Genomic DNA, 27,855 nt, shown 5'->3' with positions numbered 1-27,855 from the left:
CTGGGGATGATGGGAATTGTAGTCCTCACTGACAGACAGCCATTCTTGTGTTAAGTGATAAGAGCTGTGTTTTTCACTACTGGGGAACCATATCAGTCTCTGTCTTCAGACCTATGACAGTACGACAGAGAAAGATATTTAATTCCTTTAAAAAATATATATATATGACTTTTATACCCAATGAGTGTGATTTCTCTGTTGATGGAGCATTTTATGTCTGTGTTAAAAGAGGGAAAAAATGTGGTCCAAAAACTGTGTGAAAAAAAAACAAACAAATAAAAAAGAACAAGCTCCCAAGGGGTTCATATGTAACAGTGTACCCACACTAAGAGCACTGATCTGGGATCAGTTTTTGTTTTTCCCACGATCCTGATAAACATAGGGATCTAAGGCCTCTTACTCTGAGACAGTTGTTATGTATGGGCCTGTGGGTGAGTGTGTGGGCAGAGCGCATGTGTGTGTGTGTGTGTGTGCGTGTGTGTGTGTGTGATCAGCCAGGGCCTGTGTTTTGGTGAACACTGTCCCAGACTCTAACAGAGTCTGTCATTCTCCTTTAATTCCTTTCACCAGGGCCACACTCAGGCATGTTTAGATGAACATTCGTCCGTATTTTATCATTACTTGTTCAGATTTGCCCTTGCTCTGCTCCACAGGCACACAGAGAGAGAGAGAGAGGTTCAGGCTCCACATGAGCAAAATACTCACACAAAGAGTGAGGGGAATCCGAGACCCCCAGCACACTCTGAATTTTCAACATTAAAAACTGCCAGCACTGATTCTCTCTTTCTCTCAGTCACTACTCAGAAAGCACACACGCACACACACGCACACACATTTCATCTCATTCAGCGTTTGTTTGTCTGGCCCACTTCAAGAGATAAAAACACGTACCTTCACAGATAAAAACATTTACACACACACACACACACACACACACAGCCTTTGTCTAACATTCAAAGAGAAACACACTTTGCTTACAACAGTGACAGTGCTCTCTCTCTCTCTCTCTCTTTCTCTGTCTCACACACACTCACTCACACGTCATACACATTTTCAGCAGGAGACAGACTTTTATGTGTATAGTGATGGATGACACATTTGCAGACAGCGTGCAGGCATACAGAACACTGCTGAAGAATATTAGATTCCAGAAGGAGAAAAACCCAAAACCGACAAAAAGCCAACACACAGGATTCCAAAACAACCCCCCAAACGAAAGGAAAACCAGATAAAACGGATGGAACTGAGGAAGAAGCAAGGGATGAAGAAAGGGGGGGGGGGGGGTGGAATTGGGGGGGGGGGGGGTTGATGACTCAGCTGTAGTATATTTGGCATTTGCTGATTGGATGCTTGGGCTCTTTACTAATCAAAGCCCATTTTGTCTACTCAAACAGGCCTTGCACAATAAAACTCCATTCTCTGATGTCCCACAGTGATAAAACACAAAGTACGGTTTAGACTCCAACTGCCGCACATCTGTTCGTTCCACAGGTGAAGATGCTCTCCTGAAAGATGGCCGTAAGAAAATGAATTTCCGTCTGTCCTATCGGTGGAAGTCATGTCACACTAGCCCGGCCATGGAAAGATAAACAGAATGCTGCATTTGTATATTTGAAATGGAAGAGCGTTGGTAGAGGGAAACAAAGAGAGTATTGGGTTAAAGAGGGGGAGGGGGGGGGGGCAGGATGAGTGTGTGTGTGTGTGGGAGGGGGGGGATACAGAGATGGTTGGAAGGTTATGTTTGGGAGGGAGCACTGGACCTTCAGTTTACAGTAAAATTTTATAAACCTTGCACGGTGCCATTTACAACCCCCGACACACGCGCGCGCGTACACACACACACACACACACACATACACACACACACACACACACACACACACACTCTCTCTCTCTCTCACTCACACCCCCAACCCACATTGCATCTTTTCAGAGAAGTCCACTGTACAGCCCACCCACTAAAGAGATTAAATATAATCAACCCTTCACGACATAATCATTTGTCATTTTAATTGCATTATGACAGTGAACATGGGTTAAAAGAAGCTGTGTGTTTACCTATCCCTCTCTCAGTAACACTGAACTCTCCACAAAGTTTGAATTTTGAGCCTCAAGGTCAGTGGAGGGGTTTATTTACCCCTGTCAGACAGTGGTATTTCCCCAAGCGGAGCGTACCAAAACTATTTCTGAAGGGGGATTGTTGTTTTGGATAACTGTAGATGCCAGTGTGAGTCTTTTTTTCTTTTCTTTTCTTTCTTTTCTTTTTTTTTTATCTCAGAGAAATATTGTTTTTAATGATCAGTTTGCTCTAGTTCTAAATCAAAGAGAGGGAACAGAGTAACACCAAAGACTGACAGATGGACACACACACACACACACACACTTCAAGTAAACTATGCAGTAGTGAGTGTGTGTGTGTCTGTGTGTGTGTGTGTGTAAAAGTGAGAGAGTGAGAGAGAAAGAGGATGTGGAAGAAGAAGTAAACCAACAAGCATTACTTTTTAAAGCTATAACTTCTGTTGTTTCGCTGTCAGTGGAAACAAACTGTGGACTGTGTAGGACGTACATTAACAAGTTTCTCTGAATAGTAGCAAATCACAGATTGTGCTTTATTTATGTTAAAGTCCCGAATACATCTCCCAGTCATTTGTTGCCGGCAGTAATTTCGTGATTATCTAAATCTGGTATATTCAAAGTGCCAAAGGTACCAATTTGTAGAAATGAAAAGTGATGGAGGAAAAAATGAAAAATTAAAACAACAACAAGAATAATGAATTTCCGCTGCTTAACAAAAACACCCCTGCGAGTTGATGAGAAGGCGCGTCTGCGCAGGTGGGCCAGGTGAGGTTTCCCAGTGGAGGGACACACCTTACGACGAACGATCACTCACCCCACGTAGCCTACAAGGACTCCGTGACTGTGGTACACTAAGATGTCTGTATATAGAAGGGATGTGGAAGCATCCTTAGTAGTTTACGATAAATGGGCGGCCTGGTTAATATGAACATATTTTAGTTGTTGTTCAACGTCCATGTAAGGTTAAACCTTAACCGGAATCAATTATATGTGATGTGTTTAACGTTGAAATGAAAGGTTTGCAACATAAAGTTTTGTCAACAATGCTTTTGCGTCGATAAGACAGATGAAACTTGTACCTGTCCTTACCATTAGGCGAAAAGGGAATATGCCTGTACATACAGACATATCTGCTTCAATACAGAAAGCAAATTCTATTGACAAATGTCCGTTTCAACGCCGTTCTGTCATTCGCAAACAAAAATCGTGCCGTACTCTCGTGGATAACCATACATTTGTTTTGTAGTCAAACAACCTGGCACGTTTGTGTTGCACTGATCACACACGACCGCTTTACCGAAAACATCTAACTGCGTCAAATTGTCATCTTTACCTGTTCCGACTTTGGCGTCCAGATTGTATCTCTCCGTGTCGTGCAAACCGCTTAGCCCGGAGAGCCGCAGCTGGACTGCGGGCTCGATTTTCCCTGTGCCCGCCAATGCAGATGCGAAACCAGAACGAACACTATGGCCCGGAGTTCGTGCAGCGAAAACAGCCGGTTTCAGTTGCAGCCAGAGACCGTGCCAAGTTGATTCGCACCCCGGGGATCTAATTAAATGGCAGTACACGGCGTAGCTCAGGAACACGATTTGATTTCGCTAGGTATTTAAAGTGGTACTGAGAAACTGCAATAGAGGGTTTCCGACTGTATCCCGTAAAAACGGTATTGCATTTATTCGGTATTAGCCCGTAGTGTAGCTAGAAATCTCAGTGGTATTGCGGTTTCGGAACTGCCCCTTTTCTATACCGCTAAGTCAGGAATTCTTCCCAAGTATTGCTCAGTGTAACCTTCTATGTTTTAAATTTCCACTGGATTGCAAGACGCACGACGGACTGTCACATTAAGCTAGACTTAAAACATGATCCTTTTGTTTTCAGTCACTGGATTCAGTCGCCGTGATTGTCTCCTGAAAATTCTTTCCTCTGAGAGAAATGTTAACACTTTACTCCGTTTCCACTGACCAAGAACTGAGTAAGCCAAGTCGTCAAAGAATTTTGTTACAAATTCCATCCACATTAATGATTAAACCATAAAGTAGGCCCTACGAGGAGTTCACTAAATAGGCACGTTGGACAAAATAATGCGTATAGACGACATTAAATATACAAACAATTCTTGATGCCTTTATTGAGCTAAGAGCATTTGAAATCATTGTATGAGATGAGGAACAGTATGAAACAGGGAGAAAAAACAAGCCAAAAAAAAGCTCCTTTCTTGAAACAGTTTTTTTCTCATGCAGAAACATTTAAATTACAGCCTCGAGTCACAATTAAGAGTTTACGCCATTATTTCCTTGTTTAATTTAATCGCTAATAGTTGGCAATTAAATGCTGGTTTCTTGCCAATTGCCCCTTCCGCTCCGTGAAGAGGAGACAGCGCAAGAAAATATATAAATAATAGTTACACGAATTTGCGACAATACGTGACCTATTTAACGCTTCTTGCAAGGTGTGCATCATTTTCTTGCCGTGTAAATCCGTGTTTCACGTTGAAGAATGTCAGCGTTTGTCTTGTGACTACGGATCAAGCGTACCTTTCACCCACAGCGTTAGTTTAAAGCGATTTTTTTTTTAAATTTAAAAATAATCAAGATTACGGGATTATTTCAGAAGGCAATTTTACGATTTTTGGTTGCATATGTCAGAGCTTTCTATTTGAAGAACGAATTTTTTAAAGTTCACGCCGTAGCGTAAAGCGGGCGTCGCGTCTTTTTAATATGCATGACAACCTGCTGCATGTTACCGAGTCATTAACGAGAGAGGTGGAAATCAAACGACATTTCTTTCGTATGCCTGTTCATTAGTCGTGTAACTTAAAAAAAAATAATAACGGAGTAGTACATTTTCTCCATCAGTGTCACGAGGGTTTAAATATTATCTTCACTTTATCGTGGCTTACCTGGTGGCTCTTGTCTTGCACCCCAGCACACAACTCGATGCAGAGACTTAACGCTGAATAATTATTTCAGCCACTCTCTGCCATTTCGCCGTAAATAATGCATACGCCAGACAGAAGGACTGGCTGTTAAATAGTTTGTTAAATTCTGATTTAAGCACAACCAACGGTCGTTTGAAAAAAAAAATGTACGAACGGGCTCCCACAGTGGCAATTTTGTCTGATAAATGTTTTACTTTTTACTCCATAATGTTGAGACGACCGTGACAGCTGCAACTGTTTTCATATCTCTGCTCTCGGTTTCAATATAACTGGGTGTATTTTCATACATTACAGTGTCAATCTTTACAACTCTTCCTGTTCAGAAATAAAAGGGCCATTTTACGAACTACTACAAGGGCAACAATATGAAATGACGCAACCCAACCTGGCCGGATAAGATGGGGGTCTAACGTAACCCGTCTAGAGTAACCCGCTGTGCTGTCTTAAATGTAAACTAAGGAATGAATGGATGGAGTTGAAGATTACTTTAGCAGTCGTAATGCTCACAGACAAGCTACAGCAGGGCTCTCCCATTGCCAAAAAAAAGAGACCACACACTGCAAATGAACACACGTGTATTCTTATGCTTTATGCTGTGTGTGTATGTGTGTGTAAGAGAGAGAGAGAGAGGAAGAGGCCTTTAAATAAGTTCAGACTGTTGTGAAAATGAGTCTTGTGTCCAAACCCCCCAAAAAAAGAAGCCAACAAAACCATCTCATTTTAAAAGTTCTTTTATTTGAAATGATTTAAATACAAATAATATATATTTTTATATATTTATACTCCATGTACAATGACAGTTCTCTTGTAAACAAAAGTGGCAGATACTGTATTACTTGGGTTATTCACATCGTCTCTCTCCGGCCGGCCAGTAGGAATTGTTAAAAAGGCTTGTGTTTGTTTGTTTGTTTGTTTTTTCTGAATGAGAGTATTTAAGTCACAGCTTTCATACAGAAAACGATAACTGATGCTACATTCTTATTGCAGATCTCTAACACTAGAATGTCCATCCTGCTAGAAAATTCTTTGACAGATTAAATGTGACTGTGTGTGTGTGTGTGTGTGTGAGTGTGAGTGTGTATGCCTGTGAGCTGGATTAACGTGCGGCCAGAACAGATCCCTTTCTGTCCAGGGACAGAATTATGCTAATTAAAAAAAAAAAAAAAGGAAGAAAAAAGAAAAAAAAAGAAAGAAAATCTAGTCTTGAAATTGTCTATGAAAAGTTAAAGTTTGTTATTTTTCCAAATAGGACTATAAAATACATACACAAGTCAGCAGAATTCACCAAGGGAATCCTGAATATTTGTATAGTTTTTCCGCAATCATTTCAAAATGGATTTACAAAAAGAAAGAAAGAAAGACAGAGAGAAAAACAAAACAAGGAATTCAATTCTTTATATGACAGAGAGATTAGTTTTGAAAACATCTCTACATTTTTTTTGTTTCCTTCCTCTTGAAATCTGATGCTTTCCAGATCTGTTTGTCAAACCTTTCCCTCTGTTCTGTACATGAAGTCACATCAGTGGCTTAGGGGATACCTGACTCACATCAGTGGCTTAGGGGATACCTGACTCACATCAGTGGCTTAGGGGATACCTGACTCACATCAGTGGATTAGGGTATACCTGACCACCTCTCCTGAGGGGATCTGATCTACCCCTCCATGCTCAGCCCTGCCCTGCCCATGCGCCCCCCCCCCCCCCCCCCCCCGTCCTTCCAACAAACTGATAGAACAGATGAAAGATTAGCAAACAGTGGGCAATCTCCCTCTTACTCCAATCTTTGCCCTACCTTTGCAAAGGGGGAGGGACAGAATCGACACCCCCCCCCCCCCCCCCTTCACACACACACTTAGAATCTCCCTTGAAAATCCGTTCTCCTCAGCCTTCATCTATGTGAGGGAACAGGGAAAAAAAATGGACATATAAAAATGCAAATGAACTCTTCTTGGTTGTGGTGTCTGTTACACCAGCCAGTGTGATTAAAAACCCTAAGTAGAGAACGACAGAGCAGCCTTTTTATCAGAATTAGTTTAAAACAAAGGCAGAAGGACTTTTAAATGTAGTTTGTTTTACGAACAACAAAAAAAACAAAAGAGAAATTCCACAATGATAATCCTAAAAAAAAAAACAAAAAAAAAAAAACCCAAACAGCTAAAACAAAACAAAATCCTATAAACTCATGTCAGCATGACTCCTTAACGGGCAAAACAGTCCAACATGTAAATGAACATAAGGCGTTCCAAATGGAGAAGTGGAATGTCAACAAAACAAAACAAAGAAAACAAAAAACGCCACATAGAAAGACCGTATCCGTACGATTCTGATATATCCAATCAGAGCCGTACAAATGACATGTGGACACACTGAGGATGTTGCATCTGAAGTGAGCAGCTGGTTCATCTCCTGTGGATCTAAAAGCCATTGATTTATTGATCGGGTTAACCTTAGTCGTCTTCTGCCACAGCAAAGTGGAGATTACACAACATATACACCGATTAATTACTCAGCATCTCACAAACCATAATGTTCACTCCTAAACTAGTCTGACTGTAACCTCAGCCTGACGCAGAGATAACAAATCACTCGGCACAGCTTTTCCCCCCAGTACTACTGCGGACAGTCACAAACCGTTTTACCGCCTGAGAGATAAACCAACGACAAACAGATTCCAAATTCTGAGCGTTCAAAGACCTCGATTCTCAAGGGATCTTCCTCCGGCGCAACAGAACAAGGAGCAGAGTGTATATAAACAGATCTTTAACGGAGCTTCTGCCTGGCTGCGGACTGGATTAGGATTAGGGCCGAGATTAGGACTAAGATTACGTGCGAGGTGAGACTGAAGATAAGGGCTGGAATAAACTGTAGGTCTGGCCGTGAACTGTGTGCAGCGATACATAATCCAAAAGAAAGGGAAGTTTCTCTCCAGAACGGCGCTGTCGGTGGTAAATGGATACTCATCATTATTCCAAGGAGGAGTAAATTCCGAGATGCTTTTGCATCTAAGAAAAGCAAAAAAAAAAAACACCCTCAAAAGAAAACAAAACAGCCCCAACACCTCTACCTTTCATCTTAATAAAACACACTGACATAACCTTGTCACAGTCCAGAGTCACCACTGTTTACACTGCACAAACCATGGGGCAGGGTCAACGCAATGCCACCTGGGTGATAACGAAAAATCTAGAATATGAATATTCATAGCGTTAACAAATGATAAGTCGTGAGTTCTGTTTTCTTGTTTGGGGTTCAGTCTGTTTTTTTTTTTATTTTTTGTTTCTATTATTATTTTTTTTCATTTTTTATTTTTTCCATGGAGGTTGGTCACATACTCCGAAAACAGGAGCAGGAATCTGGGAACAACCCAGCAACTTGACACGGGCCAACTGCATCATGGGAAAACGCTGGCACTGGAGTCCACGACAAGTGCGTGTTTGTGTGTGTGTGTGTGTGTGTGAGTGTGTGTAAATGGTTGTGTCTGCTGGAATACAGGAAGCGTAAAGTATTGTTTATTTAGTACACCATGTGTTGGTGATTGTAGTTATGCTGTGGACAGGGGAAGAGGGAGTTGATGGTTCAAGTGTATGTGAGTCTTGTTGTTGTTGTTGCTGCTGCTGTGTGTGTGTGTGTGTGTGTGCTGAGTCGGAGTCCTTTATGGCCTGTACTCCAGACAGCGGGCGTTGAGCAGACGAGTCCGACTGTCTAATCGTTATCTTCATCATCTTCCTCTGACTCCTCGATTCCGTCGCTGTCCTCCTGGTCCTCCTCCTCTTCCTCAGTCTCAGGTATATCCCACTGCGGGTGGTTATCCACCATAGCCTTCGCTTCGTGCACCTCCAACTGAGGAGACAAGACACAAAGGGGACGATAAATCAAGACTCTTCAATAAAAGAAAAAAAAAAAAAAAATTCCGCAACTTCCGCAACCGCTCAACCCACTAGCTGCCAACACACACACACAGAGACACACACAGAGACACACACAGAGACACACACAGAGACACACACAGAGACACACACACACACACAGGCACAGATACATGGAATGCAGAACATACAAAGGGTGGGGGGAAAAAACTGACCTTGAGTGGTTTAATCTGATCTAATCCCAAATAGGAATCTGAGCGAAGGATGACATTATACTGGTAGTTTCCTGTTTTGGATGGAGCGGGGAATTTCAGCTCAACCTGAGGAAAACAAACGAGAGAGGAAATTATTACAGTATTTCAACATTAAATAACAACAACAACAACAACAACAACAAGAAGGACAAGTTCTGATCTAAAACCAGCTAATCTAAAACCTCAACTCCTCAACACATTCCCAAACCCAGAATTCCCAAATTTCCAGACCAGTCCGCGACAGCACAAAGCTGAATCAACATTTAAAAACACACAACTAGAAAACTCTTGATTTCACATCACGTTTCATTCGTGTTAATGCACGTCAAAAATCAGACCAAAACGAAAGAGATGAGACTCTGAACGAGTGTGTGTTGACATAAGACAGGACAGGAAGGTGGTGGAACACTAGACTAGTGCTGTCGGGAACAGTCTGGGAATCTGGACATATTCCGCAGGAAAGCAGACAACTTTAAAACCCTTTCCCCATTCAGCCACCCATACAAAAGGAGGTCGATTCATATTCAGAGCTACAGCGGCCAATCTGAGAGCGCTGGCCCTTTAAACAGACAGACACTGCGGCATGGAGGTTGCCTGGCAACAGGCCGTGGAGAATGCTGCTGTGGAGGAGACTGTGCAGCTAGCATCATTCAGCCTGCCAGACAACACACACACACACACACACACTATCAATGAAGACACACCCTCTCACGCTCATCCACATACACACACATCTGACATTTGTCATTAATTTCACTCACGTTCCCGTGCTTGGCAATAATTAACAAAACGTCTAAAAATAGAGAAAGAACAACACTGATTCCCACATCTGCACTTCTCCACCTCACTAAATAATGAATGAAAATGAAGAACGAACACACACACACACACACACACACACACACACACCGCTCCTCGCTTGACCATTACCCGCAACTGCATGTGCAAATAAAAAAATAAATAAATAAAAAAAAAGTCAATCAAATTCACAAAACAAATGTATTCACAGCCAGAAACCGCTGCTCACGTCATGTCCATCAAAACTCAAACAAATCAAAGCATTCGTTAAAAAAAAAAAAAAAAAAAGAAACAAAGAAAGAAAGCGAAAATAAAACTCAACACAGTTCTTGCCGCCCTCCGCTTGTCCTCCTCTCAAACTCTCTCTCTCCTTCAGCCACAACCTCTCTGAGTCCTCAGATAAACTCCATACCAGTGGGAAAAAAAACCCAAAAAAAAACACACAGTACAAATTCTACGCCTTCGCCGTCTCTCTCTCTTTCACCGTCTGCGTGTCTCACCTCCTCTGTGTCTTTGAGCGTGCAGACGTGGTAGGGCATGGAGACCAGGGTTTGCTCCCTGCGGTCTGCGATGTATAGCCACCACCATTCCTGCTTCTCCTCGGGGAAGAACAGACTGTAGACCGGGTGCGTGATCTTCGACTTGGTCTCCAGGAGGGCGCGTTCCCGTCGCTGGATACTCTGCTGAAGGGCCTCCCACTCCTGGAGAATGCCAGAGACAAAGAGAAAGGAGAGAAAGAAGGAGAGGAAAGAGAACACACAAACACATGCGTTAAAGACTCATCAGTCATACACGCATACACGTGCAAAAGGTAAAAACAAGCACACATATCTATCTATCTATCTATCTATCTATTTATTTATTTATGTTTTTTACATACGCTCTGGGAACAAACACTTAATATTCATACTTAAGCATGAATGCACACATAACTCACTCTCTCTCAGACACACACACACACACACCATTATTAATAAACAGATTCGTGAGTAAAAACATATGTGCACTTCCCTATCTGCATTTACTGAGTCAGCAGAAACCGTTTTGGAATACGATACACTGGAATAGCCCAGTCATTCACGGAACGTGCATCAGACACACACACACACACACACACACACACACACACACACACACACCTCTTCGTCATCTCCGGCCACCTCGTCCATCTCTGTGTCGCTCTGTTTCTCGCTCTCGTCGTCTCTTTCGCTGGCTGTGTCCTTGTTCCCCTCGGCCTCGTCTGATTCGCTGCCTTTGTCTGACACATCTTCCTCTTCCTCCTTCGCCACTGCAGCCACTTCCTACGGGAAAAAACACACAGGCAGGCATGTTTTAGATGAGGTGGAAGTGAGGGGGGGATCAGTAAAGGTGGAAGTGAGGAACAGTCTGGGGGGGGGGTCAGTAAAGGTGGAAGTGAGAAACAGTCCGGGGGGGTCAGTAAAGGTGGAAGTGAGGAACAGTCCGGGTGGGTCAGTAAAGGTGGAAGTGAGGAACAGTCCGGGTGGGTCAGTAAAGGTGGAAGTGAGGAACAGTCCGGGTGGGTCAGTAAAAGTGGAAGTGAGGAACAGTCCGGGTGGGTCAGTAAAGGTGGAAGTGAGGAACAGTCCGGGTGGGTCAGTAAAGGTGGAAGTGAGAAACAGTCCGGGGGGGTCAGTAAAGGTGGAAGTGAGAAACAGTCCGGGTGGGTCAGTAAAGGTGGAAGTGAGGAACAGTCCGGGGGGGGATCAGTAAAGGTGGAAGTGAGGAACAGTCCGGGGGGGGATCAGTAAAGGTGGAAGTGAGGAACAGTCCGGGGGGGGGTCAGTAAAGGTGGAAGTGAGGAACAGTCCGGGGGGGTCAGTAAAGGTGGAAGTGAGGAACAGTCCGGGGGGATCAGTAAAGGTGGAAGTGAGGAACAGTCCGGGTGGGTCAGTAAAGGGTAAAGGGAGGAACAGTCTGGGTGGGTCAGTAAAGGTGGAAGTGAGGAACAGTCCGGGTGGGTCAGTAAAGGGTTAAAGGGAGGAGTAGAGTGAGGAGATTGAAGTGTGTAGTGTATTGGTGAAGGGATATGACCTAAAAACTTGGGGGGGGGGTTGGGGCCCTCAGGCATGACAACTCACTGCCAAGGTTACTGACATACTTCAAAAATAACTGTAACTCTCTCTGGCTGGGATCATCAGCTAAACAAACAAAACTGTAAACAGTAGAGGAGGACTCCGTAGAAATCCAGCCAACAGCTTTTTAAAAATGAGGATCGCTTTTCCACCCACAAATGACTTTTTAGAGCCAAGATGATGGTTCTGATTCTGCTGTTGTACTCAAATAAATGGACCATGAAGCCTTTGTTTGAGACCACGTCACGATGAGATAATGAAGCAAACACAATGAATTCCCTGAAAAAAGAACAAAACAAAACTATCCAATATGCCTCACATCCCGCGTACGTTATGAAGCGCCCGCCTAACTGTACAACCGAGCGACGAAAGTGCTTGCGGGGGGCCCTCGACTCTGATTGGCTGCTTACGTTTCCTGCCACGTTCCCATTGGCTTGTTTGGGCTTTTCACTCTTGGCCTGCTGCTGGACGGATGGCTTCTTCTTGGTCAGTTTCTTCTTTTTGGACTTTTGGGATTTTTTCGCTCCTTTTGTTTTGTTCTGCCAAACTTTGGTTTTGTTCTTGGCAGTGTCACCTTGCTGTAGAGAGCAAAAATAAACAATTAAATAAAACCATACACAGACTTACAAAAAGACCCGACAATCTCCAAAATCATACACAACCATGACAGCTGAAACAGTATGTGCTACACTGTAAGATAAGTAATGACTACTGCTGATAAAGACTCTTAACTTCCTAATTTCTGCTAAACCTGAGTTTTTTTCTACAGAATAACAGAGGAACTTGCTAACACACCGTTTCCTCCGCGTTGGCCTCATCCGCTGCATCTTGGGAGTCCGGCTCCTTCTCAAACACATCCTGCCATAAAAAAAAGAAAAAAAAAGAAAATACAATTTAACAGATTAACACAAGAAACAAACACTACATACATTTACAAACATATCTCTCAGGACATACAGTTTCCTTTTCAGCAAACAAAACCTATGACTCTTGATTTGCAGCACAATTTGTGTACTGTTCAGGAAAGATAACAGATAGCCCTCTTGTGGCTGACTCTGTAACTGCATGCAAAGAGAACTGAACTTCTAAAAGGTGTGGTGAGTCTTACTCTTCACCTACAGGTCCAGCGAGATTTTGTTCCAGATCAAATGCATCATAGCTAATTCCCATAATTAAAATCTCCTAGAAGCCAAAAGCATGAGGCTTTGGTTCAGGCTGGAACATGGTTGCGAATCTTTGGTTAAGGCTGGAACAGGGTCGTGAGTGAGGGCCATCATTACGATGGAAGGTTGGCCAAAACAACTTTAAAAACACCTTGACAGACCTATCACTGGAGAGATATATATATATATATATATATATATATCTCGCTGGTATGGTTCCCATACCATATGGTTCCCCCGATCCCTCTACTGATTAAAGTATGGCAACATGTGGATCACTTACGGCCATTCTCCTCCTCGTCAAGGTAACCGTAACCGTGACAATAGACCCTGCTGTGATGTTGTTGCTGTCCTCATCATCCAGCACTGCATGGGCAAACACACATACATAAACACACATCTTCATGTAAACAACGTGAACACGTTTGGGTTGTGTGGGAATATCTGTATGAATTGCATCGAACAGCTGTTTTTAAGGTTAAGACTGGATTGTGTTGTGTCTGTGTGTGTGTGTGTGTGCGCGCACGTGTGTGTTGTGTCTGTGTGTGTGTGTGTGTGGTGTGTGTGGGGAGGGGTAATTATTGCCCAGCACAATGGAAAACGTTTGTATTTCGTTTGTAATTGTATTCTTGCATCAAGTACGCACACACACACAAAATGCGCGTACACACAGCATGGAGTTCATCACAGTCATCGAACCTTGTAGTTTGATGTCCATGGTAACACTGGGGAAACTTCCGAGCACGGCCATGACTTCGTCGTACTTCTCCTCTCCCAGGAAACGCAGCATATTCCTCCGCTCCGAGTCCTTCAGACTCACCAGGTCCTGCAGGCTGCGCACCTTATACTGACAGAGAGAGAGAGAGAGAGAGAGAGAGAGACAGAGAGAGAGAGAGAGAGAGAGAGAGAGAGAGAGAGAGAGAGAGAGAAGCACTGAGTAAGAACAAAAGCACACACACGTCACAAACGTCTCCTACTTTTTCTTTTTTTTTTTTCTCCCTTGTCTCTCTCTCTCTTTATCCATACCTTCTTGGAAATGCAGAATCGGAGGTGCTCCTCCTCAAAGTGAGGTAGCTGGAGCAGAGGAGACTTGGACTCCTGCAGACCTTGGACTACCATCTGAGTCAACTTCATACAGTTCTCTATGGACACCAGCCTGGGAGCGTGGATCCCTACAGAGGAACAGGCGCCCACACAAAAACAGCATGAACAGGCCTGCCGTAGGGTCCGCGCTTACCGCTCTCTTCTCCACATGTTCCCCTTGATTTGCATATACAAAAGAGCTTCTACGTGATTGGTGCATAAGAAACACCTGGACCTATCAGGAGTGGGTTACCTCCTCTGCTGTTAGCCATCATGGTAAGCTGGCAGCCCACGTTGATCATCTCCTGAAGCAGGGCGGGGCACTTCCTCACCACGAACCTCTGGTCTACATCACAGAGAGAGAGAGAGAGAGAGAGAGAGAGAGAGAGAGAAGAATTAGTTAAATCTTTGGTCTACAGCACAGGGAGAACAACCAGTCAAAAGACTCATTAGGAAACTAGGAAAACAAATAAGAGAATAAGGGGAAAAGTGAAGTTATGTTCATGCAATATGACGCAAGTGTCAGAGTCAGCAACGAACATACTGTGACAGTTCAGGAACAGTAAACATGCTGTAAATCGACGTGTGTGTGTGTGCTCACCCTCCTCTATGTTCTCTGAGACTTCCATTCGGGCCAGGTGTGTGAGGACCAGAACCCGGGCCTTTAGACTGTACGGGTAACAGAACGGCGGTTCCTTCTTCTTCACGTTGATGTTGCCCAGCTCTCGGATTAGCTGCGAGGGTGAAGAGGGGTCAAGAGGTCAGAGGTCAAGACGAAAACAAACGCTCTTTACAGATACCAGTGACAGGCAAGGACACGCACTGACAGCACACAGAGACAGGCTCTGAATTTGACGCTGGTCTGGTACAAAGCTTTGACACATTCACAATACTATTTTTTAAGTCACGACACAATGTGTTTATGAAAGCACAGCTTTTCACACACACGCACGCACACACACACACAGTCTCTTACCTGAGGGACTTCTATGTTGTCTGTCGGTCTTATTATGGCTTCTTTGTTGCTGCGTGGGTCAAACTCAAACGCTGCTGTTAAAACCATAATTAACCCTGAAAACATGAGAACGCCACAAGTCAAAAATAACTCATAAACCAGCAGGACAGCATTGCTCAGCATGGAAATAATAACAATAATAATAATAATAATAATAATACATGCACACACATACACACATCCGACAATGGCATGAGCCAAAAACCTACACCAAGACACTTCTGTGTGTGTGTGTGTGTGTGTGTGTATATATACTCACGTTTCATGTTCATGTTGGGCGTTTTATACATAAAGTGCATGTAGAGTTGAGTTGTGTTGATGAGAATCTGATCACCACTGTAACGAATGGAGCGATACCACCATGTTCCCTGAACACACAAACACAAGAGACTTTAAAGATACGGCACCAAACATCCTGCCTACCAATCTGGTTTTAAGTCTGGTGACCCCCCCCCGCCCCCCTTTGACTGTGTCTGCTGACAGAAAACCTCAATGAAAAGAGAGAGTCACGTTTGAGGCATTGGTCGTAACTCAGATGAACTCTTACCACAACCACAGGAAGAATGACCATGAAAGCCAAACCATACACCAGCAGCACCTGCAGGAAAAGGAAAAAAAAAAAAACAACAAGAGAGAGAGTATGGTAAAGATTACAAGTCAATTTCACTTCTTGGTTTAAAAAAAAAAAAAAGGATTTCCACTGCTTGTAGACAATCTCGAAGGATTACATGCACACGATTGTACAAAGGACACTGTGGGATTATATTCATATGATTGGACAAAGGACCAGGTCAGGTGGTCATCTCCATGACTACGACTGAGACATGACATCAGTTGCACCGTACCAGCATGGAGTTCTTCTGGTCAACAATCCACGCAGGGAGCGCGATGCCAAAACTTGTCGCTGGAGATCAAAGAAAAGTGGAAAAAAAGGCATTAGTACATGACTAACGGAAGACAGGGAAAGAGAAGAGAAAAAGGAAAGATAAGGGTTTAATGCAAAACGTGGTTCACCTCTTGGACCATCTGGGTTGCCGTGCTTTATCCAATTATTTCGCGACTCCTCATTGGTCAAACTGTGAAAGGGGCGGGACAAAACACGATGAGGACCCAGTAAAAAGAAATGTTGAGAGAAACCACTTCTGTGTACTAGACATGCGACAGACCTAGGTCCAATGAGTATCTGAAATATTACAAATCACTGGGGCCCTGTGTCAGATCTCTCCAGCGCATCCTTTTCTAGTCTCCTCGTGTCTTTAAACTTACAGGAGGTTTGATGAAAATGGCAGGTTTGATGAAAACGTACTAAATTTTATCGCGTTTGCGCTGTTTGTCTGCCGCTGCTTCAGCGCACTCTGTCTTGTCATTTGCCAAAAATCTTAATTTTAGTAGCTGCACCTCAGTAACTGTAGGAGAAGTAACTGTAGTCATTTCAGCAGGAAAGAACATGAAGTGAAGGAGCCATAACAGAGAACTGGAACAGGGCCCAGTCATTCAAATGCTTATTTGAACCATGTCTGGAGATAAGCAATATTTATCAGTACCTCTGAGGCAGCACAATGTCAAGGCAATGAAATTCTTGTGTAGCAATATATCGTTTCCTGTTTGTTACGTTGGAAACACCGCGCAAGGGTAAAAGAACGGTAATCGAGCACTTAAGAGGGATTGTGTTGTGTTGCACTGCTTGTGTGTGTGTATGCAACAAAACAGGATTCCTCCATTAGCTGGATAACTAGAGGTCTGGCTTAATAAGTGTTCCCTCTAGCTGCTTTATCTCTATGTTTGTCATCTGGGTGGTTGTTGGGTTTTTTTTTGGAACGCTTATAACAGTGCCCAGAATGCTCTTCACATATTGGGATTTCTCATTTAGCAATACAAATTGAGCCAGGAGTCGAGACTGTCCAATAGAACACCGGGGGAGCGTTCCTATTGGACAGTCTCCTTGACTTTGGGCTTCATTTATCTTTCTAAATGAGAAACCCCACTTTGTAGAGAGCAGTCTGGGCCAACATTATAAGCGTTTCAAAAAAAAAACGAAAACAAAAAACAAATGACAAACATAGAGATAAAGCACTTAGAGGGGACACTTACTAAAATAACCCTTAAATGCAATGGCTAATTTCAAACAGCCAAATGGTTGGGACAAATGCCCCGCCCCCATGTTGTGTTCCCTGATATCAGAGTGGCAAAAAGAGAACTCTCCAGAATTACACGTGACGACATTATCACCACCGCTGTTGTTTGACAAAAAAAAAAAAAAAAAAACACTTTTAGAAATGCAAAATAAAGAAATGCAAACACTCCAAAAAAAAAAAACAAGCACACAAACATTACAGCGTTCCCTGAGTTGACACAAGAGTGAATCCCCCCCCAAATGGTAGTGAGAAATGTTTTCTCATTGGTTAATGTGAAACACCTACAATAACCAATCACAGGAGAGGAGTCTAAATGACACTGGGGTTGGTGTTGGGCACTTACGCGGAGTATGCTGTGGCTATTCTCATGAACGTGCTCTCGTCTCCTCCTTTATCAGGATGGAATTTGAGTGACAGCACCCTGTACTGCTTCTTAATCTCAGCCATAGACGCACTCTGGACACACACACACACACGCACACACACACACACACACGCAGATTAGAGAGAAATGCCCCATTAGCACTGGATTTGACCTACACAATAACGTGATGTCTGAGCTACAGCATTCAAACCATACATGCAGTTTGGAATAAACAGCTTTAAAACAGCTGTAAAACCACAATGATTTATAAATCATCATAAAACATGCAGGCATGTTGGCCTAAGATGGGCCCTTCAGTTATTTGACTCTCAAAGCATTAGCATTATTATTATTATTATTATTATTATTATTATTATTATGTTATTGCAATTTTGGCATCCATTTCTGACATAGTTAAGTTGTGGTGTTCTCAAGCTCTCTAATATGTAAAAAAAAAAAAAAAAAAAAAAAAGAAGTTCGCAAATCCCATCTGCACAATGTTTTCAAAGTCACAGCAGCAAAATATCAGAGAAACTGTTCTTGACTATACACAAAGAGCAGCAGCTTAACATCATAACCTTAAACATGTTCCAAATGTCCAAGACGTTTTGGCAATAAAAAAAAACAAAACAAAAACAAGCAAGCAAACACACAAAAAAAACCCAACAAAAACAAGACACCGTGTGTGTTGAGTCTTACCGGGTCGAGGCCAAGGACTTCATAGGGGTTATACTCCTGGTACTCTCTGTCCAATTTGGACACCTTATAGGCCAGGAAGAGAAACAGCGCCCAGCCACATAGCAACACTCCCTTTCTGATGAGTCACAAGACAGGAGACACAAACACACACACGATATTATTAATGAGAGTTTTTTTCCGCTTCACTGAAATCACATAGACCATTATCTGCCACAGAGACTCAAACATCAGGCAGTCTTAATAAAGATTCTGTAACATCTTTCCACAATCATTCACTGTCTTAGGAACATCACTGCTAAGGAAATGACTTCATTCTCTTACCACAAGACAGGGACAGAGACAGCGAAAACACAGTATGTTTTCTCCGCGCACACACACACACTTTATGAACAGCAAGAGAGAATTAGAGACTTTCAATTTCAAGGCTGAAAGAAACCATTACAAAAAAAAAAATCCTCATTCAATTTCACTCAGTGCTCAAGCAGCAGTCAATGAAGAGCATGCAGAGTGAATGCAGGTGAATATGAGTCATCCAGCTCCAGAGGTTAACCAATCAGGAATTGTCAGAGTTCAAATCAATCCTGCTGAGAGACAGTCTGAGTATTTGGTACAAATGAATGCATTTGATATGTCGTTTAGCGTTCTGTCTGAACTCATCATAAGGCAGCTCCATCTGTCCGACAACTGCAAGAACTCCAAAATAATCATTTGATGGCTAAAAGGGACCTGCTCTCTTTTGTAAAACGACAACAAAAACAACAAAAAAAAAAATTACTTGGTACTTGACTATAAAATGTCTTTTAAAAGCACTCAACAAAACACACTTGAAAAACTTTTACAAGCCCGGTCGATGAAGAGGAGGTAACAGGTCAATAGGACTACAACGTGACCTTCATCGCTGCCAAACACTGGCTAAACTTCAACATAGCTCAAAGCCTGATACACTCAAAATCTCTCTCCCTCTAACACAAACAAACACACACTCTCAGTCTCTCTCTCTCTCTCTCTCTCTCACACACACACAAACACACAGAGTTCTAAAAGAGCATGTTTTAAGCATAAAAGCAAGCACTGTCGATGTACTATCCTTAAAAGCTGTCTCCCTGTGTCTCACACTAACTCTGACTCCTCCGTCTGTTTCTCTACCTATGCTCAGTCCTGAAAAATTTAGCCTTCATGTACAAAAGCAGGCCATTGCTTAGGAGGTATTAAGCCAGACTGGATTGAACAGACTGGATTTAATGCCAGACCTATACGAATGCCAGACATCGCTGCCCGTGCCGACAAATGAGACGGCAGCACCGACGCAAACAAACGGAGGATCGTGATTGGACTGCAAGGGTATCAGTCAGAGTCAGGCGGTAAAGCCCTCCCCGCTCTGCAGCATCTGTCACCATGGTTACCAGCGAGGTTCAGACAGAAAGTGTCATCACAGGTAAGCGTGTTGACTGAATGTGTTCCCGAATGTGAGGGAAACAGGAGAGGAAATGAGTGTGTGTGTGAGTGTGTGTTAGAGAGAGAGAGAGAGAGAGAGAGAGAGAGAGACAGAGAGAAAGAGAGAGGGATAGAGAGAGAGAGACAGAGAGGGATAGAGAGAGAGAGAGAGAGAGAGAGAGAGAGGGATAGAGAAAGAGGGATAGAGAGAGAGAGAGAGAGAGAGACAGAGAGGGATAGAGAGAGAGAGAGAGAGAGAGAGAGGGATAGAATAAAAAAGTAAAAACAACTGTTCCTATGATGTGGTCACACAATCACAGACAGCCTTTGCCTCCACAGTGTGTTTTTTGTTCTCCACCTATGAGAAGACAAAGGCAGAGAGACGCGGTGACTTACTTTAACGTGGGGACGATGCTCTGCTGTGACTTCATCAAGCGCAAGCGGTACCAAAGGCATCGTCCGTGGACCCTCCTCAGGTTCTTCAGCCGTAACTGCTCTGTTAACCAGAGTACCATGAACACGGGGTTACAACGCAGTCAAACAAACACAGGCGTAGCTGCCCTGTTAACCTGATTACCATGAATACGGGGTACAGCGCAGTCAAGCACAGGCGTTTTTTCCTCTCGCATCACATTTAAATTCATACTCGCACAACAGACACACAGCCAGGTTCTCTCTGTCTCTCTCCCAGAGAGAGAGAGAGGAAGACACAAAAAGCAGTTTATACTAACCCATTCCAAATGGAACCAAACATAAACACAAAGAACCACCAACTGTCTCCTTTAACTGGATAATGATGAGCCCAGTCAAAAAAAAAAAAAAAAACCTTAAGCGTTGCTAAACATGTTGAACTCTTTCAAATCTGCCTTGTGTTTGCATCCTTTTGATGTGCTTAAAAATATCCTGCTGAAAATGGCACAGGACAAAAATAAATAAATAAATAAAACAGAAAATCACCCAAGATATCTAACAAGCATTAAAATAATATCGGTTGCCATGGTGTCTATTTACATGTGCCTTCCAGTGGCTTTTTTTTTTTTTTTACCGGAGTTTGGTACTATTTTTTTGAATACAGTATTTTTGGACCTAGTAATGTGAATATTGCCACATGGGTTCTAAGCATGTACTATAGACATTACACAGATATTACACTTACATATGTAGTTGAACTCACGCCGATTATGATTCCTCCCCCCCCCCCCCCCCCCCCCTCAGTGTCAGAGATCATACACCTCTGGAGAAACTCTGGGTTTAAAGAGCCTTGATCAGGAGTACATCAGCAGTAAAATGTCACATGCAGGGTTCCAACCAATGACCTTGCAGTTATTGGACTGCCTCATTCACCAGTCTAATGCAATATCACATGACTGTGTGCTATTTTAGCTGGTTTTAGGCCTATTGTCTGGGTGCAGGATATTACAGCACACTTCTAACAAACAGATGTGTAATGTTGATTAGTAACACAGACACTGCTATGTTATGTAGTGTTCTGAATGCATGAGGACTGTAATAACTGTATGTGAGGACTGAACGTTTAAAAAAAAAAAAAAAAACAGAACACTCACTGGTGTGAAAAACATTTGATTATTTAGTCTCCTGTTTGTTTGTTTGTTTGTATTTTGTGTATTTACTCACACTGGACTAACATAAACCCTGCACATACTTTAACACAGCCAACCAGCTCTGCTGTTTCACAGTCACAATGGCTGTTATCCATTTACACTTCTATGGGCTGCAGGTTAAAGCATACTCCATAGGCCAGAACTAAATCTGAGAATCAAATCTGTAATAAATGTGAAATGTACACACGTAGTCCAATTAACCCGTTTAGATCACACTTCATGTATGCTAGTACAATACAAATAACTTTATCCATGAGACCTGCTCTACCAAATAAACACATTGCTTCGGCTTTGCATGCTCTTGTCTCCGTATGGAAGCAATCGTTTAAACAGGAGGAACCAATCACTTCACCAAAGTCACTGACAGCAAGAGAATCTTTTCAGGGGGAGAATAAATTCCTTGGTACGTATAATAACATAAAACTATTTACAACAGTCAACAGCACGAAGTAATAGTCTAAACAGTGCAGTATTTGCAACAAACAGAAGATTCTCTGTAGGCACCATTTCTCTCCCTCCTATTAAGAGGGGAAAAAATTCCGTTACACCTGGGGCAAACAAGCAAACAATCTCTTAAAATCGCACAGGCCTGACGAACAACAGCTCACATCCACTCTTAACGAACAAAACAAGTTTTATACATCTTTATTACAGATTCCGGTAATCTTTACAAGCAGGCTGCTTATCTCCTGAACCTGCCGTCTGATCTAAAGCTTCAACATGAACAGCTCAAAAGAAATTCCCAATTGCCAAAAAAGCACACGTCAGACTCTTCGATCAGTTGACAAGTCTGGGGTTGCTAGCTGGCTAAGCTAACATGGCTAAACAGAAGACGCACAAGCTCACAGCTACGTCTTACAACCTTCTTCAAACGTAAACCCAGATTATTAGGAATATACCTATCACGGCGCCAATATAAAATCCAACAGCAACAAAATATTTACGATTCTTTACAGAAAACGCCTCGCTCCTCTGATGACAATAGGGAGCAGTAAGTTATAACATGCTATCACGTCCTTTCCGTTAGCTCGTGCTATTCCCCTAACTTAACCATCACAGTATTGCAAACGCCTCATAGGTGTCCTGTGTTGTCACAGCTAAGCTACAAGAAGTAGTAGCGAGTTTCTCAGTTCTCTTGAGGATTTTTTTTTTTTTTTTTTGTAAAATGGCAAGCAATCCTATTCTAAACAGCATTATTCCTGCTGGCAACGTTAAATACTACTTAGGTCGAGTAGCTATGCTAGAGCATGCAACATATATGCTCCATCATTATTCACGCGTGCAGAAAAAAAACCGTCATTACATCCCGAAACCATAACAACTTTTTTAACCAAAAGAGGTTAACGGTAAGCCAACGACTTGGCAGCTTCGGCTAAAAAAGTGTACCGTAACAGAGGCGGGGAACATGAACCACAGCAACTTCACCATCGAGTCGACTAATTGATAGCTCCCGAGTTATAATTTTCATGTGTTTTTTTGTTAGTAAACCGCATCGCTGTATATGATCTAGTATAGGAAGCTCACTTATATTCTCAGCAATCTCAGTCATTAATCAACCACAAAAGCACACGTAAAATAACCACGCAGATTCCGACAACATTAGCTCCAGCTTAGCCAGAGCCAGCCATGGTTCATTATGAGACAGCTGCTAGCGTCCTTTGCTAATAGCCAGCTAGCCTGTTGTAGCGTGGCTGTGTTTTACGGCCTTAAGGAGCCTTACCTGCATTCTGATCCCGGGGCCAGAGGTAGTAAGTGGCTGGGATGACAATTAGTCCAACAAAGGACGTTAGGAAGTAGAAAAATGTGTTGCCGCTGTCGTCGTACTGAAACTGCTGTCCAGCCATTTCGCAGCGGCACTGGAGAGCACCTTCTTCACCGCTGCTATGCCTCCAATATTAATCGGTGTACGTGGTCTACGCATGCGCACTTCAGACTAGCGTGACGTATCCATTCACTTGGGGTTCTAACAGAGAATGTGTTAAACGGGATCTTCCAAAAAACAAACAAAATTTTATAACATAAATGTTCTTTCCACTCTTTATGTCTAGCAGTTGTGTAAGTCAAACATATTTCAGACTTGCTGTCATAGCTGTCCAGACATAATCATCACCCAGTCCCAGAACTTGCATTTTCCTAATTATTTACATTTATTTGCATTTTTTAAGAAACACATAGCTCTTCACAGAGTTACACTTTTATTACACAGACAATCACACATAGCTGTCAGCCTTACATATATACTGTTAGTTTGCAACAAACTGGAAATGTTGCAAAACACTATATCATTATCATGTTACAAAAACAGAACTTCACTATTGCCGCTTGTAGTGGTTGCTTTCATCTCAGCGGCTCACATCTTGCTCACAGTCATGGACCTACAATACAAGCCCTCAAAATCAAAAGTTCAGGTTATTATTATTATTATTATTATTATTATTATTATTAATTCCACCCTACACGTCTCCTGTTTGACTTGTAGAGTCAATGAGGGCCCTGTCCTCTGACTCAACTCTACTCAAACATGCCAGGGACTTGATCATAATGATTTTTTTTTTGTCTCTGATTTTTTTTTCTTTTTTTCTTTTTTCTGGGCTATGTTTAGGGGCTGAATGATATGCAATGCTGCACACCGATGGGCAAGAGTTTTTTTTAAGCTTCATGTGCTCCTGATTGGCAGACGTGTCAGGGACATGACCAAAGGAGACTCGTTAGTTAAGCATTCAGATTCTTTCATCGCACACAACGAATTCCTGATGATACAAAACAAAACGTTTCGACAGCAATTGCTTTTCCGCTTTTCAATCAACTTTCAGCATGCTTTTCTTCTAATACTGTTTCTCCTTTTTTTGAAGAAATCCCACAAGACACTGCACTGTACAAATAAGCAATTGGCTATGTTCTGCCCATTCTAAATGCATGACTGGTTCTTAAGGTCAGTGGCATGAGCCGTATCTGAACGTCAGTCAGGTGACCCTGAGCCAGGTCAAAGCAAAAGCCTTTAGACCTTTGAACTGTGCTGGAGGTGAGCGGTTCAACTCGCCTAAGCCAATAATCGAACCTATCAGGCCCTGCTGACTCATGTGAATAATCGTGATATATCACGTTTGCATGACGGCATCACCAGGCGAACGAGGCAAGCTCCCCTCCAACACCCAGCAAACATGCAAGTCTGAGGATGTGAATGTGAGATTACGATTACCCCCTGCTCTCCCCTTTTTCAACATTTAGTCCTCCGACCGAGCAAAGCCGTGACATCTTGCCTTTTGGATATCCCTCCCAGGCTTCCGGAATGCCCTTCGGGTAAAGAGTGGAAAGGCTCCTGGGTGACGGAATCTTCCTCCATGCCCTCGATGAAAACCGTGTTGGAGGCTTCCACACACATGTTGTGCAGGATACAGCACGACTTAACCACCACACTCACCCTGGACAAGGAATTCATCTGCAACGACTTCAGTCTCTGGAACCGGGACTTCAGGCTACAAAAGGCCATCTGCACCACCCTGAGCGCTGCTTTCACTCTCAGATTGTAACGGCCCTTCTTCTGCTCAAGGTTCCCGTAATCAGCGTAAGGGGTGAGGAGGTGCTCGGACAACGGGAAGGTGTTGTCGCCCACAATATGCCGCCCACCTAGAAGCGCTTGTGGGTCTTCCTGCAACGCTCTACCAACCTCTGTGGCTGAGAGAACCCGTGAGTTATGCCAGCTTCCTGGATGTTCCGCGTTCGCGTAAACGAAACACCAGGCATGGTTGCAGAAAGCCATTAGGTTTATCGAGTAGAACTGCCCACTGTTCCGGTATTCCTCAGGGTCGGGGACGTCCGTGGGCTTCTCGATTGGAATGTGGCAGGATCCCACCACGCAGAGGGTGCCCGGTAACCCGGTAACAGAAAAGAACCCCGCGACGGATTTTTCTGCTTCCTGTCCCTGGGGCCAGCAGATTCTGTCCGAGAGGTTTTGGATGACGAGAGAGCAGAACTCATGCAGCTGGTCACAGATGATGGACTCCTGAGTGTGGAAGCGACTGGCTATGTCGCCCAGAGACTCCTGGGTAGCCAGGGTCCAAAGGCTGGCCAACACAGCATGTCTCACTGTCCATCCCTTATTTCTACAGGTCCAGCTGGGCTTCAGCAACACAATCAACTCCTGAGAGAGAGAAGGGGGGGGGGGGTAGGGGGGGGGTTGGGGGGAGGATAGGAGAAGCAGATTATAATGGAAAAATAAAGACAGAGGACAATGGAGATCAGAGAATGTTTTAAGAAAGAAACTCCAGAACAATAATCCATTGACTTTTACATATTTCAATGCACTACAATCTTTAATCATGTGAAGAACAACCAGCTTCCTTGAGTACTTTTAAAAAAAATTCTGAGCGTTATGAAAACAGACGTCAATGATGGGAAACGTGCTTATCAGCTTTGAAATGAACGAGTAAATGACTTTGATGTCAAGACAACTAGAGGGCAAAAAGAAGCTCAAATAATTATAGAGAAAATGTACAACAAAATCGACGGATTTCCCGCTTAGTTCTACGTTAATATGGAATTAATTCGCAATCTTTTCTCAAGGTTCAGTGGGCTCCACTACTGATAAATATGTATGAGTTGGTTTAGCAGTGAGCATGTTAAGGAAGAACAAAAATGTCCGCACATCGCACCTCTACTTGGGTCGGTGTTAACTGAAAATGATTCTGGAACTCACTGACACTCAACCGCGGCACGAAAGAAGTAAAGAAGTTCTCGTCATCTTTCTCACTGTAAGGAAACACGTCATAAAAAAAATGTCAACAGTTGCCTTGACCAGACGCGCATATTTCAAGTCTGCAGCTTGTGACAGATAACCCTTGTGGCACTAAAAAGTTGTTAACAGTGACGATTCATGACGTCTCTACACCGCAAAGACCAACTTTTTTATATTAAGGTTTAATAGCCTACTTGTTGGTAATTAAGATACACCGGGCTATCAAGCATCTGTGGTATTCTTATGACTACATTTAGTGACTGAAATGAGACAGAGGTAATTTGTGAGAACGACCACTTTCACCTGATTCTTTTCCGTTTGTGAAGTACGTTTGGTAAATATGAGGTATAATCCTCCGCGTCTAAATCGTCTGCAAGAATAAACGCAATGCATGTCTCAAACGCCATGTTGTTTCCGAAGGTTGACGTCATCTCAAAACACAACGTCACGTGTCTGTAGAGGTTTTTAAAAATAAAAAAAAGAAAAGAAAAAGGAAGAAAGAAAGAAAGAAAGAAGCCAACGCTATCAGGAACATGTTTAAGGTCAGAACGCTGAACTGAAAATCTAATTTGTTCACGGCTATGTCGTCATGTGTATGTTGTCTCTATGTTTTCGTCAGGTTGTCAAAAAAGGAAGGGAGTAGTTTTATTGTACACCTATAGATGGCGCTAGGGTAACATGAAAATCAAGCTGCATAGGTTGCGTATGCTAGTATATTCAAAAGTGAATGCATCATTTATTTATTTATTTACAACAAATCAGCGACTTATTAATAAATTATTTCAATCTTGAGATAGAGTGTTCTGTGTGCTATCAGTGAAGATCCACTCACTTTGTAGAGAGAGGGATTTGAAAAACCTTCCTTAATAAACCAGCTCGCCCTCTTCAAGTTGACCCCTGTGATGACAAATTACTGTGATAACACAGAGCTGTGACATCGTACTTCAAATTAAAGAGACGCTATCAACCTAAGACCTTAATCAGCCAAAGTTGAATACACGCAGATGATAAATTGTATGGGGTTATAACCTCTGTCTTTAATTTACACTGACAAAGAACAATGATTTTTAAAAAGCCATTCACCATAAGGCCAGAAATCTAGTGTTCAAACACTGACTTTCTCGTAATAAGGAAAAGCTTTTTTTTCCACAGCAGTCTTCACAAAATATCATGTAAATTATAAAATAGAATAACACATGCTTTGGCGCAAGGTGACATGCACGTTTAAACTGAAATGTCAGAAATTAACAGAGTGTATAGTCCACTATGTATGGAAACGTGACTGACTAAACACTACACAGAATTGTGAGTCAAAGTCAGGGGCATCATTTCAGGAGAATGACATGAGGTTTGTGTCATTCTGAATGTTATCAGCAAGTCCAGGCAATTTGTTCAAAATTCAAATAAACCAAGAGAAAAGCCAAGTTTACTATTGTGATTTCGTTTCCAGCTGCAGAAAATCTAACTTTCGAGGAGTGCGCTAAGATTTCATTTATGTTGTTAAGTTGTTGTTTTCCTTCAAACCCTCTGATTTCTGTGTGTGTGTGTGTGTGTGTTTTAATGTTGTACTGCTTACTGTTG

The 27,855-nt window shown here is 42.7% G+C and overlaps 1 protein-coding gene across 2 annotated transcripts; it reads right to left on the bottom strand.

Annotated features, from left to right (window-relative positions):
- Positions 1–6,720: 6,720 nt before the first annotated feature.
- Positions 6,721–23,422, bottom strand: sec63 (SEC63 homolog, protein translocation regulator). Of its 2 annotated transcripts, XM_030770552.1 has the most exons (21): positions 23,260–23,422; positions 20,314–20,413; positions 18,484–18,598; positions 17,764–17,876; positions 16,300–16,361; positions 16,131–16,189; positions 15,833–15,883; positions 15,545–15,653; positions 15,247–15,341; positions 14,872–15,004; positions 14,524–14,616; positions 14,425–14,430; positions 14,214–14,359; positions 13,887–14,034; positions 13,471–13,553; positions 12,820–12,882; positions 12,435–12,602; positions 11,071–11,232; positions 10,432–10,632; positions 9,095–9,199; positions 6,721–8,853 (listed from the first exon to the last, which is right to left on the bottom strand). In XM_030770552.1, the coding sequence occupies exons 1-21, from the start codon at positions 23,381–23,383 to the stop codon at positions 8,716–8,718; spliced, it is 2,274 nt and encodes a 757-aa protein (XP_030626412.1). In that variant the 5' UTR covers positions 23,384–23,422; the 3' UTR covers positions 6,721–8,715. The 2 variants fall into 2 exon arrangements, with proteins under 2 accessions (XP_030626412.1, XP_030626411.1); XM_030770551.1 differs by lacking the exon at positions 14,425–14,430.
- Between the last annotated feature and the right edge of the window lie 4,433 nt (positions 23,423–27,855).

This window comes from Chanos chanos, chromosome 4 (genome assembly GCF_902362185.1).
Source record: "Chanos chanos chromosome 4, fChaCha1.1, whole genome shotgun sequence".
Lineage (NCBI taxonomy): Eukaryota > Metazoa > Chordata > Actinopteri > Gonorynchiformes > Chanidae > Chanos > Chanos chanos.
The sequence above is the reverse complement of the archived record's forward strand: the minus strand, read 5'-3'. Positions and strand labels throughout refer to the sequence as shown.

What these genes read in the sequence shown, in the direction of transcription:
- sec63 (XM_030770552.1), bottom strand. Translation starts at nt 23,383, where the DNA reads ATGGCTGGACAGCAGTTTCAGTACGACGACAGCGGCAACACATTTTTC. An exon ending in ACCAGAAGAACTCCATGCTG is followed by an intron (nt 15,884 to 16,130) that starts GTACGGTGCAAC and finishes CTTTTCCTGCAG; the next exon opens with GTGCTGCTGGTGTATGGTTT. An exon ending in CGCTCAAAGACACAGAGGAG is followed by an intron (nt 9,200 to 10,431) that starts GTGAGACACGCA and finishes TGTTTTCCTCAG; the next exon opens with GTTGAGCTGAAATTCCCCGC.